The sequence below is a fragment of the Eleutherodactylus coqui genome, chromosome 10 (assembly GCF_035609145.1).
Source record: "Eleutherodactylus coqui strain aEleCoq1 chromosome 10, aEleCoq1.hap1, whole genome shotgun sequence".
In the NCBI taxonomy this organism is placed as follows: domain Eukaryota; kingdom Metazoa; phylum Chordata; class Amphibia; order Anura; family Eleutherodactylidae; genus Eleutherodactylus; species Eleutherodactylus coqui.
The window spans coordinates 107,698,400-107,712,033 of NC_089846.1; the positions used below are offsets into that span (position 1 = coordinate 107,698,400).

The 13,634-nt window shown below is 41.2% G+C and overlaps 1 protein-coding gene across 1 annotated transcript in view; it reads right to left on the reverse strand.

Annotated features, from left to right (window-relative positions):
- Positions 1-13,634, reverse strand: part of TENM1 (teneurin transmembrane protein 1) — a 616,814-nt gene that overhangs the window by 185,750 nt on the left and 417,430 nt on the right. Inside the window, exons 13-15 of the mRNA XM_066581697.1 lie at positions 10,048-10,233; positions 7,323-7,346; positions 6,704-6,850 (exon numbers count right to left, since the gene is read on the reverse strand). Of these exons, the coding sequence (XP_066437794.1) occupies positions 6,704-6,850; positions 7,323-7,346; positions 10,048-10,233 (357 nt within the window). The remainder of the gene's footprint in view (positions 1-6,703; positions 6,851-7,322; positions 7,347-10,047; positions 10,234-13,634) is intronic.

A 13,634-nucleotide genomic window follows, 5' to 3' on the forward strand; every position in this document is an offset into this window, starting at 1 on the left:
TGCTGGACCATTAAATGCAAAACGGGAAACAATAACCTAATCTAACTGCTTTGCAGTGGAAGATGAAAAGCAAGTCTCAATGAATAATGATGTGTTGCCAGAATGATTTACTTTATGAAAAAAAAAACATACTGAAACTTAAGTGCAGAAACTTTTATCTCTAGGAGATTTAAACCTGTGTTGTATCATATGGTGCAATAATCTCATCAATCTGTTACGCATATACTGTATTTCCTCTTGGTCACCAAGCAGCACATTAGGGATATTGTCCCCTAGGACTAGCAGGAGTATCCTTGGCTGCTACAAGCTTCCATGTCAGTGGGGTGTCCCTTGAGTCTGCAGCACTTGCATCAGCAGGGGTGCCCTGGCCTCCATAAGCATCTGCAAGTGTCCTGGCAACTGCAGCATCTGTGCCAGCAGGGCATGTCCCAGCATCAAATATTGAAAGGCTATAGCAATATACCTGGCATTATATGTATTGAATGTTACAGAGAATGTGCATGGCAAGCCCTGGTAATGTTGCATCGTGCCAGAGAGTGTTCATGAAGGATATTCTATGACCTCTGTATTACATCACATTGTCCTTTTTGTGCGTTCTGTCTATATAAGCCAATGATGATGATCTTTGTGTGGTGCTGGAATGTTCTATTGCCCTTCTTAGGTCAACGGGTAAATATGCAGATGAAGTTAAGATAATATATACAGTAGTAAATTTAAAGAAGTAATGTACTATGTTAAGGATCATGGCATCTACTCAGGGGCGTAAGTAAAGGCTCAGGGGCCCTGATGCAAAAGGTGAGCTGGGGCCCCCCCTCTATCTGTATCTGTACCCGTACCCATACCTAAACCATGCTGCACAGAGACATTGTTACCATGCAGGGCAGCGCAGGGTCCCGCGGTCAGCGCGCGCCACCCCGGCGTCGGCTCCGGCGTCCTGGAGCCCTGACGTCGGGGCTCTACCGGCGACGTGCAACGGCTGGTGTGCGGCGGCGTGGGCGTGTCCACCCGTAGGGTGCCGCCCGCACTCCTCCACCTCTCTTGTGCAGTAGTGGGGCAGCTGGCTCCTCCCACTCTCCGCCCCGGGGCGGAGTCTTTCGTTTATAAGGCTGGAAGTGACCTGAGCTCACTGCCAGTTATTGGTTCTGTTAGCCACTAGTCAACTCTGCCTGTCTCAGTCAGGACTAGTTGCTAGTCAGTCTCTTTCTAGTGTGCCTTTTACTCAGTCTGTTCTGGTTCTGTCTGCTACTAGCTAATCTCTGCAGCTAAAGTCTGCAGCTACTCTCAGCTAGCCCTAGTTTGCCAGTCAGTTTCCTTCAGCCTGCCTGTAGCTTTGTTTGTTCTGTTGGCCTTTTCCATCTGCCTCTCTGTCGGCACTCTGTCCCCCCCATCAGTTAGTTTCTCTTGTCAGTCGCCAGGTCCCTAGCCAGCGCAGGGACCGCCGTCCAGTTGTCCGCCTGGGATTAGCCAGGGCCGAGGCAAGTAGGCAGGGACAGTGGGGTGCGGGAAGTTCAGGGCACCCCACCTGGCGCTCGGGGGTCAGAGTGCCGTAACAGACATAACTTGAAGCTTCTGGGCCCCAATGCAAAACCTGTAACAGGGCCCCCAACTATAATGCTTTATTCATAGTACTGGGCTCCCTATATTGAGAAAAGAGGCCTTATGGGCCCCCTAAGGCTCCTGGGCCCGGGTCCCCTGCACCCTCTATAGTTACGCCCCTGCATCTACCCGTTGACCACACTTATGTGTTGTGCATTATTTCTGGACAGCAAGGCCTGTCACTCTTTATCTATGTATCCATCTATTTTTGAGTATGTAGTGCTATCGGAGCATGACCATCATGATGCTTTAATGCTAAGCTATGATGTCACTTGGTTGTGCCATAAACACTGTTCATATCACTAATAGAGTTAAGTTCCCCCTAACTCTATTAACCCTAACTCTAGTAACCTTCTCCCATATGGGGCATCCGCAATCCATATCTTGTGTAATGAAGTTATTAGTAAATTATTACAGAGGTCATCGCCAGAGTATTGTGAATCTAAAGTCAAATCTACAGCATTCCCCATTATTGACCCTTTATATATGTATTACCAACTCCCTACTTTGCTTTACATGGTCACTAACCCGACCTACTGTAGCTTTCATCAATTAACTGTGCTATTAATGTGAGGGTTAGTTTAAGGCCTCATTCACATGAGAATACGTATAGATGCAGCTATTGGAGCTACGTACAAAAATTGCGACCATCTGAAGCATTGGGTTCCAATCCATTCTTTCACATGAGTGATCTTCGGGCGCGTAATAAAATTGCACCGTCAAAAATAGAACTGTTTTCGTTTGTCAATTTTTCATGCTGTGTGAAAAGATAGGCCGTTCCCTATCTTTTGCCGAGATACGCTGGAGGCTCCCATAGACTGAAAGAAAAAGGAGGGGAAGGAATTTTATCTGCATCCGAAGCGGGGAAAAGAACACAGCTGGCTCTACTTAATCATTAGAAGTCATTCCAAGAATTTCTGTTGATCGAGGGATTTTGGGGGGGGGGGGCGTGTATTTTTTCATCAAGACGCCACAGTCGCCCGTGTGAATGGATGAGAGAACACTAGTTAAGATCGGGACTAGATCGCGGCTTTTCTTCATTCACACAATTTTGGTCATGACTGGTCCCTCAGCTGTGCAAGTTCTTTTCAAAACGCCACAAGGAGTGCAAAGAGTCTTCACGACCTGAGAGAGATTGAAAGCTCATACTTTTTTTGGAAGATAACTTGAAAAAAAATTAAACACTCCGCTATGAAGAAAGGCTATCCTGATTGTGTATTTTGAGGTCCAATATCTTTGATTCCACAAAGATGGAGTTTTGATGCCAGAACTACTGCTGTCAGCGTGTGCACAAAATGGAATAAGTCCCATCCATATTGGAATTACATTGGCCGGATGGGTCTTTCAAGAGAAAGTTATACCTCTGAGTTTTGCCACATGGATCTCAGCAGGTTTCTGTTGAACCAAAGAGATCTTCATACTTTACAATTCATGGAAAGGTTCCATATGAAAGGTGTATTGGAACCATTTACATTTGGCCTGAAAACTCAAAGTTTACATGTATGTTCCCACTTCCAGAACCAAGGGAAGGTGTGTTTTATTTTACACCTGCGTTATGAGAAAAAATGTTTACAAACAGAAAATTCAGGATGGATACCATAAGATCTTTCGTTTGTATTTCTGTGAAACGCGACTTTATGGGATTTCAAAATGTCATCCCATAAATCTGTTCTTCGGAAAGTACTCAAGTATAACATTTTTTTAAATCAAGGCAGCATAAGTCAACTATTAATCCAGAGCCCTTCCCTTTGACTTGTTTCCAGTTCTAAGGACCCACACAAAGGTGGATATTCTGGTGGTTTCAGCTCCCCAAGTGGTACTGTAATTAGACATTTGGCTGGTGATAGTCCTGCCAGCAGAAACTCATCAGGGAAAGATCAAAGCTTTATGTTGTTTTCATCATCATTCTCAGTGTCATTTACTACCATAAAAGATCACTACCATCTATTGTCAAGTCACTTGTTGAAAATTGCAGATCGAGAGCTTATTCATTCTATCTTGAAGACTGTGGCCTGGGCAAAGATCTACTTCAGATATCTCCATCAAGACATTATCAGATCCTTATATGATAGTAACCTCTAGCTTCAAGTTGCTGTAAGATTACGCAATCATATCTGAGCAGGATTTGCCTAGTGGCTAAATGAGAAAGACCCACACAAACGGATGAAATTCAATGTAAGAACCAATTTATAATTTCTATGGACACTTGTGCTCAAGTCTGGCCTACTTATCTGCAAGAACAATGGATTCAAGGATCCTGGCACTGCATAGATAAAAGTCAATTGTCCAATATCTGGGAGCTGTAGCCACCTAATTAAAGAGAAGTAAACTCTGATCCAGTCAGACAGCCTACCATCAGCCCAATCAAACTTCCTCTTCATAATGCAAATAGTTCATGAATTGCATGCAGTGTTTTCTTCCAGTCTCAAAGCTATGCATTTCAAAGGATCTCTCTATACACAAATTAATCTTCTCAGTTGGAAGAGACTGATGCCATCAGAGTGGGAGTGGATACAGAGTATTTCCAGCAGATTGGAGAAATAGGGAGTGCAAGAAATGGACTTTATGGTCAACAGACTCAAGCTGAAATTGGAGAAGTTGTGCTTTCTGTATGGTGCAAATAATCCATAGGTCATGGATGCTTTCTCTTTCAGTTGGAAGAACCAATTCTTGTATGTCTGTATTTGGACTCCCTTTATTTCAAGGATTTTTCAGAACATCTTAGTGGGGAAGCCATCAGTGGTGGATATTATTCTGTTTTGGCCTCTCAGAGCCTGGATACCCATCTTGTTTAAGAAGGAAAATTCTGGAGATTTTTTCCACATCAAGACCTACTGCTACAGACAAGATTTTATTATTCTTATCTCAGCAGGTTTGGATTGACTACTTGTAGACTGAAGGAAGATACTGATGAGCAAAGACATATCAGAGTTTGTGAAATATTAAGTTTCCTCTTAGTTTGAGGTGTCTTCTTGCCCTGCAGTGATGCCCTGGTGATCCTTCAGTTCCTGCAAGACAGTTTTCAGAAAGGAGTAACATTCAACACCTGAAAGTACATGTCTCTGCAAAAATGTGTAGGGCAGATGAGAAGTTCGCATATCAGGCATTCATCACCAGATTCTTTAAAGCACTCAAAAATTTGAGACCAAATGTGGGACCACATCTTCCTTCTTGGAATCTGTAGCTTAGCATCAGAAGATTCACTGTGGCCATTTTGAATCTCTCACTGAGGTCACCATTTAAGTGCCTCCCATCTTAAGTTTTACTTGCAGCTATTACATTTAGATGGAAGCTAGAATGATGCTTAAACCCTTTTTTCCTTTTAACATCCCTGCCTGAGGCTGTTATCCAATGGCACTCTTCAATGGCTTTGCCCTCTATGATCTCCTCCATGCAGAACGTTTTCAGAAAAAAAGTTTCACCTGTTATCTTTCTAAATCTGGAAGGTGATATTTATCAGAACAACCTTCATTCCTTGGATATCAAGAGGGCAAACAAAATATATTTGTCCAGAACAAAGGGATTCAGACTATCCGAGAACCTGTTATTGTCTTCAGTAGCCCAGAAGAGGGTTTTCAAAGCTTCAAAGGTCTCTCCGGTAAGATGGTTGCTATCTACCATCTCCAACAGTAATTGCAACAGAAAAAAACTTTCTCTTTTTCCAGTAAGGGCCTATTGAGCTTCACCCCATGAGCAGAAAAGACACAAGTATCTAGTCAGGAAATCTGCAGCATAGATCTTGGTCAATGTCATCTTCCTTTGTGAAGTGCTGCTCAGTCAACACCAAGTTCATACTTTGGCATCAGTGTTCTAACTGCTGTTGTTCAACATCCCCCCCCCCCATTTCCTTTTGCTAAAAAGCACCTTCAGTGCTGCCTGCTGCTGCTGATGAAGAGGAAAGTAAGAGTTTGTGTAATTTTACTTTCCTCGAGTCTGAAGGTAACGCATATATGCCATCCCAATACATTATATTTGCAGCTATTTTCTCTATTTATTAAACATGTGAGCTGAGAGGCTTATTATTGACCAGCAATTTATTCGGGTTTGAGAAAAATAAAATTACAGGTAAGACAAATTTTCCTTGTATTAGTTAGTTTTGCAGGTAAAATATTTATTATAATATTTTTTTTTTACTGCTTACCCAATTCTTATAAGTCGAGAATTCAGCCTCACTCAATGAATTTCATGAAGAGGAGAGATCACATATTAGACCCATGAGACCTGAAGGACCAGGGATTTAAAGGTAACCAATCACCAGGTTTCACCCTACTAAACCCTTCTGATCAAGCATTCAGCCATGCAAACATCCGTCTAAATCTCTATCTATTAGAGCCTATTAGTGCTACATACCTTTGGAAATCTAATTTGTAAAATTTCAGTACCATATTCTACTTGACGGTCTGCTGGGTGTCCAGATCACAGAGGCTGCCTGTAAAATTCACTCTAAACTAGCCTGTCTGCCTTTGATTGACGTGGATGATGTCTCCTACGTCTTCGCGGGCTGGTTGAGATCTTATGCTGACACCATACTGCTTAGGACTGGGGAATTTGTAGTTTCTTTAGACCTGTTGTGGGCAGAAGAAGCATTAGGTTTCCTCTGCTCATGCGTTGGTCCGAAATCCCAAGATCTCAACCAGCTTGTAGATGACCTACTGTGTAGAGGACGTTATCCATGTAAATCAAAGGAAGAGGGGCTGGCTTAGGGGGAACTCAGCTGGCAACTTCCCCAGTCCAGAACCACCCAGCAGACTTTTAAGAGCTCATTAGCCTATGGCAATGGGGTTTTACAAGTTACTTTCTTAAGATACAGTAACCAAGGCTACTGGGTACTAATCTATATAAATTGAAAAGGATGCTTTCAAGGCCAAAATTATTCTTGGGAAGGTCCAATATGGTAAAACATAGTGACAAGTTCCCTTTAAATCTATAATAAATGCTTAGGAAATCAGTGAAGCTCTCACTCCCACAGCATTTTTCTTCAATATGATCTTTTCTTTCAAAATCTTCCTAAAGACAAGTTAAAACAGTAAAGGCATTAAAGGAAATTAAATGATCTTATATTCCTCCTAGTAAACAAATACATGCAAGCAGAAAACAGATCCAGTACCTGAATCATTATCCAGATTATCAGCACAAGCCATCTCCATGATGATATTGCATCCTGCTCCACTCCATCCAACTTGACATACACAGTGCCATCCATTTTGGTCAAGTGTGCACCTTCCATTACCATAGCAAAGTCCCGGACAGCCGTCTTAAACAAAGGAGACAAAAACAATACAGTAGCTCAGTAATATGGCACATACAATATGCATCTGTATCTTGGTTAAAAATGGGAATCGCAATAATGTAATTCTTTTACAGACCTCTAAAAGCTATGTACACTTTGCAAAAAATGTATTTTTGAAAAAGTATGCATATCTCTTAATAATGTAGAAAATGAAAGCCCATAGATCGGGGATGACAATTATTTCATCTGAATTTTAGCTTTCATTAAAATGAATGGTGAAATATCAAAGAGATATATGGAGGCTTGCAGGGAAGTCAGAGCAAAGGAACTGCACAAATTGCAGATGCACATTAGTTGAGCTGCTATTTGGCTAATGCCCAGTCCTACTTGGGCATGCTTCCGTATTTACTAAAGAGCTACTTTTATAACATTTGAACATACCTGCCTTATAATTTATTTTTCTGTGTACACTTGATCTTTGTTTCTAAGGACATACCTCTTACAGCATCCAAGTAGTGAGCTGCAAAGCAAAAAAATACCATTTACATGGACGGTATACATGTAAATTTTAAAGAAGCATATTAATGAAAACCAAATGGAGTTTAAAACTGTGCAATGCAGATGAGTTCTAATTACTCACAGACACAATTATTCACATAATTAATTAAGCTGGAAACACTGCATGATGGGATGCAATAACATAGACAGTAACATATGACAGCAGCTATACCCCAGTTACAGCTTCGCTGCTTCTGAAACTGAAGCTGAGGAGTAAAATCTGAATATGAAATGTAATTAGTCATTGACAAGTACCTCTTCCTTGTTTGGCTTTACCAAAGTGAAGGCCCAGAAGTATGGATCATTAGGCTTAGAAAAGAATAACCCAGTGTGTTGGAGTAAATTACTTTCTGTGCCGACCATCTTACCCTGGAGACGGCAATTCTCATTAGTTGAACAACCCTTAAGTTGTCACAGTATGCACTTGACCTCTTGGTGTGCCAATCAAGAACAGTAAGTTATGCACCTTAGTGAACCTTCCATTATCAATCGGAAGAGCAAAGACGCCTAAGCTTTCAAGCAAGCCTAATAGTACCTTCTAGCGTTGATATTACTGAACCAATTAGGGGTCGGAATTTAATTAGGGGTCAGTTGTAGAGTCTGAATTTATTTAAGAATCTGGTCTACGGTCTGAATTGATTGATGCTATAGAGACTAGGAATTGCTGTAAAAAAAAGCAAAGGCCCATTGATGTTTGGTTAGGAAAAGTTGTCATGACGGTCTGGGCTGGAAGGAGATGCAAAGAAAAGAGATTGTCTACAATCGAAAGAGATGTCATCTGTGAGTTACTGGATTTATACAGGACCTGTTTTCTATGCAGTACACAGACGAATTGTATGCAATCTTTTGGACTACAGCTATCACTTGATAATAGAGGAATGGCAGAATTCTAAGAAACGATAATCCAGAATTGTTATTTCATGGATAATGCAAATATTTACTAAAACAGACATGCCAGGAGAGCTACCTTGCTGTAATTGTTATGTATTCTGCATGTGGCTTGTTCAAGTCAGTATATTCCAACTTTTATTTTTTTTCTTGTTTTGATGGTTTGGTTTATATATTTAACCCCTTAAGGACATGGCCTATTTTGGGCTTAAGGACGCAACAATTTTTGTCGTATTTTCTTCTTCGTTTTTCAAAAGTCATAACTTTTTTATTTTTCCGTTGACGCGGCCATATAAGGGCTTGTTTTTTTGCGTGGCCAACTGTAGTTTTTATTGGTGCCACTTTTGGGTACATAGACTATATTGTAAAACTTTTATAATTTTTTTTATGATAGCAAGGATAGAAAATGCATCAATTCTGCCATAGATTTTTTTTTACAGCGTTAATCATGCAGCATAAATGACACAATCCATTTTTTCTGCGGGTCGGTACGGTTACAACGATACCAAAATTCTTACATTTTTTTTTAGGTTTTTCCACTTTTCTGCAATAAAAACCCTTTTTTGGAAATCTTTTTTTTTCTAAATCGCTGCATTCAAAGTTCTGTAACTTTTTTATTTTTTTTATGTACAGAGCTCTGCGAGGGCTTATTTTTTGTGAGACGAGCTGTAGTTTTTTATTGGTACTATTTTGGGGTACATATGGCTTTTTTGATCACTTTTAATGCGTTTTTAGGGAGGCAAAATGCTAAAAATTAGTATTTTGCCTCAGTTTTTTTAGCGTTTTTTTAACCGCTTTTTTCCGTGCACAGTCAAAAGCATGTGCAACTTATTGTACGTGTTGTTACGGATGAGACAATACCAAATATGTGGGGGGTTTTAAGTTTTTTATACTAATATGAGAAAAAGCATAAAAAAGGTTTTTTTTACTTTTTTTTTTACATTTTTTTTTAAATTCATTTTTATTATCTTTTTTTTTACACAATTTGTGTCCCTCTGGGGGACTTACAGTACAGCACTGATGATCGCTGTGATAAGGCATGGCAGGGCTACTGCCCTGCCATGCCTTATCTCTTATACAGCGATCACAGGCTATGGTAATACAGTACGCCAGTGTCTGGTGTCCTGTTGACATGGCAACCAGCCGGGCTCTCTGCGATTATATCGCGAGAGCCCAGTGACATCACAGAGGGAGCGCGCTCTCTCTGTGAACCCATCCCATTCCGCAATCTACATAGATCGCGGCAGGGAAGGGGTTCACAGCTGGGGGCGCATCTCCGATGCACCCCCGCTGTTGCAGCGGGAGGCCGGCTATGACTGACAGCTGGCTCCCGCTGCGGGATAGCGCGAGATCCAGAGTGATCTCGCGCTATCCCCAGGACGTAAGTTTACGCACTGTTGCGGGACGTACCCTGCTGCCAGGACGTAAACGTACGCCCTAGAGCGGGAAGGGGTTAAGGTAGTAATATAAGGCATGACCGAATAAAGCTAAATTTACCATGCCCCATGTTGCATGCCTCTATCCCCCTCTCCCCCCTCCACTCACAAGATCCACCATTGGCGTTAATGTCAGCTATGTCGTCATTAGTAGATGTTTTCGTATGAATTTATTTTACTGTCTCTCTTGTGAAGCATGGCTGGACATGTTTATTACTTCTTCTATCATTATTGCTATTTTCATTATTATTTTGGCAAATGTCTGGTTCCAGATTTTATTCTCTCTGACATATTTTGAATACAGCAGATGTATTTACAATACATGAGGAAATTACTCACCAATTGTACAATGTTCGCCCTCCCATCCTGGGCTGCATTCGCATTTTCCATCTTTACACTGCCCGTGTTCTGCACAGTTTGGGTGACAGGTGCGCTCTTCACAACTGGCTCCTCCCCAACCATCTTCACATTGACAGGCACCTCCTGAGCATACACCGTGACTTCCACAGTCCACCGCACACAGCTCTAGAGTAGCAATAATGAGCCAGGGTGTTATTATGCCATGCGGAAGCTTTAATGTTAGCTTTGCCAATACAGTTAAAGCTATGCAAATCCTTATTAAGAGTATCACAGCATAACAGAGCAACACAGATTTTCCGCAGTAAATTCAATTATAAGGAGTACTTCTACAGAAATGCGTTTTTTTCTTTAAGAAAACAAATTGTAATGCAAATTTCACATAGTTGACAACTGGGAGTCTATCACATTTATAATGTTAACTTAGCCTCAGCAAAGTATTGCACTTGGGCAGTGTTCCAGCATTACAAGCTTGATAGATGGGAAAGCAAAAATGTACTCTAGAGGGTAAAGAAATCACTTCTCAACGTAGAAAATATGTATCGATCAATGCAAAAAATACAAAATACAAGAAGAGACTGACAGCAGCTGAATCGTCCTCGTTCTTCTTGTATGGCCCAACTTAGGCTAATTACATAATAAATAGCATGTTCAGAGGGAATAAAATGAGCGATATGTGAGATCCCATACTCTCCCTATGTGGATGCTGTCAGGTAAATAACGGCCCTACAAGTTGTTTTAGTAAAGGACAAGGACAGTAGGGGAAGATTTGGCAAAACTGTTGCAAAGGAAAAGTGGGGGATGTTACCAATCAGGTTCCATGTACCAATTTTTGAAGGCCCTTTTGAAAATGAAAGAAGCAATCTAATTGATTGTTATAGCCAACTCCTAGACTGTTCAGTTTTACCAGTTTTGATAAAATTAACACAGTGAGCATTTTGGCAAGGTCTGCGTCATAGAGATATGCCATAAGTAAATGTCTAATATACTACATAGTCGTTAAATTGCTCTGTTAATAAAGACACCAAGCCTTGTCTTTTTGGGGCATCCTTGATTGATCAATTTTTAAAGATCAAGATGGAAACCTAATGGATCCTCATGGATCCCACTGAGATCAATTGGATCTGACATTTATCTTATCACTTTTACCGTGTAGAAAGTCTTGTGAACTATGCTACTCGGCACACACACAGTCACAGAAACCTAATGGAACCTAATGAATGTTAGATGAACAAACCTTAAGGAGACCTAGAAGGCTTTTTCTTGCACCACGCTTTGACCCCTTTGCGTGACCTTTGGTGGATGATTTTGGTGTCATTCGATTTGTGACATCCTCACCACTGCCATAAAATCATAAAATTTGAGTTTGATGCATTGAGTGACCTGTTAGACTAGGTCAAAGTTCCTATGGTAAGTCTAGCGACGCTGTTGTGCTTCAGCCAACAATGCCACTAGGAAGATTCAGGGCTCCTTCCCACTGGCGAGCCCAATATCGCCCTCGCAATCCATGTAGAAAGTCGTGGACGCGAGGTGTTTTCAATTGGAAACAGCTTCGCATCCTTGCGGGGCAGAAAGATTCCCCCGGCTCGGCTGTCACAGCCACGGCAGGGGATCATGATGGTCTTGTATTGTTTTCAATAGGGCCAGCGCTGCTCAAAACAATGGGCAATATCTCAAAAAAAGGACATGCTGCAATTTTTTCCCCCTGCATAGCATCGCAACCCATTTCATGCAGGGAGAAATCAATGTGAATGAACCCATTTTATGTTTGCGTAGCGAACATCGCATCAATCTAGTTATTAGAAAACAGTCTATATGTTTTTTTTAATGACAGAACTAAGGACTATTATTGAGTAAATACTGAAATCAGAGGTTTTCTGCCACCTCTAACTCTTCATGTAATAGAATTAAACTGGGTGCTATTATGTATATCATCCGGTGGTTATTCCTTCTTATGAAGAATCTTATGGGCTTAGATTTTTATTCATTTGCAGTACCCATAAGTGAACATTTACTACATTCGAGCACACATGCAATTTGATATCTATATAATGCGTAATGCAAAGAGGAACCACACACTGATCTAATGTACCAGACCCATACTCAGACCTATGACCAGTACTACGATATATCTTCCAATGTCTAGAAAACAGGGGGTATCATAACTGGTTGTGTATAGGGATGAGTAGCTGCAGACTGGTCAGAGTGCCAATACTGAAAGCAGCAGCACTAAGCATGTGAGCATCAGAACTGGACCATATAGCAATGGAAAAAGGTGGCGTGGTCTGATGAATCACATTTTCTTTTGCACCATGTGGATGGATAATTGTGTGTATGTATCACTTAGGGTGGTTTCAGACAGTCATATGCGCAACTGCACTTGCTGCTACAAAGCATAGTTGTGCATGAACGTTTTTTTTCTCTCTTCCTCTGGCCTTTCACATGAGTTTGAAATAAATGCAGGAAGATGTGCCAACTTATTCTGCAGCACTTTCAGGTAATTTGTTTATTACCCCCCAGCAAGCTGGGTACTCATTTTACTTACCTCGGAAGGATGGAAGACTGAGTCAACCTTGAGCTGGCTACCTAAACCATTCAGGGATTGAACCCTCAACCTTCAGGTTGTGAGTGACAGCTGCCTTAACTCTCTGCACCACACAAAGTTTTGCTTTATCCCTTTATGTGGCTGTGATTATCACAGCCGCATAACAGGACTAAAACATACCCATGTGTTTAAGCCCTCACTGGCACCAGGATGCACCATGAGAAGAACACCAGCCAGAAGAAGCAGTGTGATGCTCTGGGCAATGTTCTGCTGGAAGATCTTAGGTCTTGGCATTTATGGGAAGGTTTCTTTAACACATACTGCCTAACTAAACAATGTTGTACACCAAGTACACCCCTTAATGGCAACAGTATTCCCTAATGGCAGTGGTCTCTTTCTCAGCATAATGTAACCCTGCCGTACAGAAAAGTTGTTCGGTAATAAATTTATGAACATGGTCAAGGTGGTGACTTGGCCTCCAATTTCTACAGAACTCAATTGGATCGAGCATCTATGGGATGTGCTGGTCCATAAAGACCAAACCTCATAATTCACAAGACTTAAAGGATCTAGTGCCAAATATCATAGGACGCCTTCAGGGATCTAGTGAAGTCCATGCCTTGATGGGACAGAACTGCTCTTGAGAAGGACCTACACAATATTAGGCAGATGTTTTGAATGTTACGGCAGATTGGTGTATATTCATCATCACCTTATGTAAAGTGCTCTCTCTTCTAAGAATAGAAGGCTTAAAAGTTTAATTTAAAATTCCCATCAATAACATTCACATTACAGGTTGTTCAAAGTGAGAGGAAATGAAAACAAACTGTTAGCAGCTGGGCAATTTACAAGTGGTAGAACCGTAGTGTCATTTCTCATTTGCTCTGGAAGTCTTATGAAAGCTTTTATTCCGTGTAACTTTCTTGTATTATTCATTTACTGCATCCAGATAAGGCTGACCCCAGAAGACGTGCGTTTGAAACACTTCTCAGGATGGAAGAGGGAATTTGCTAAGGGACATAAA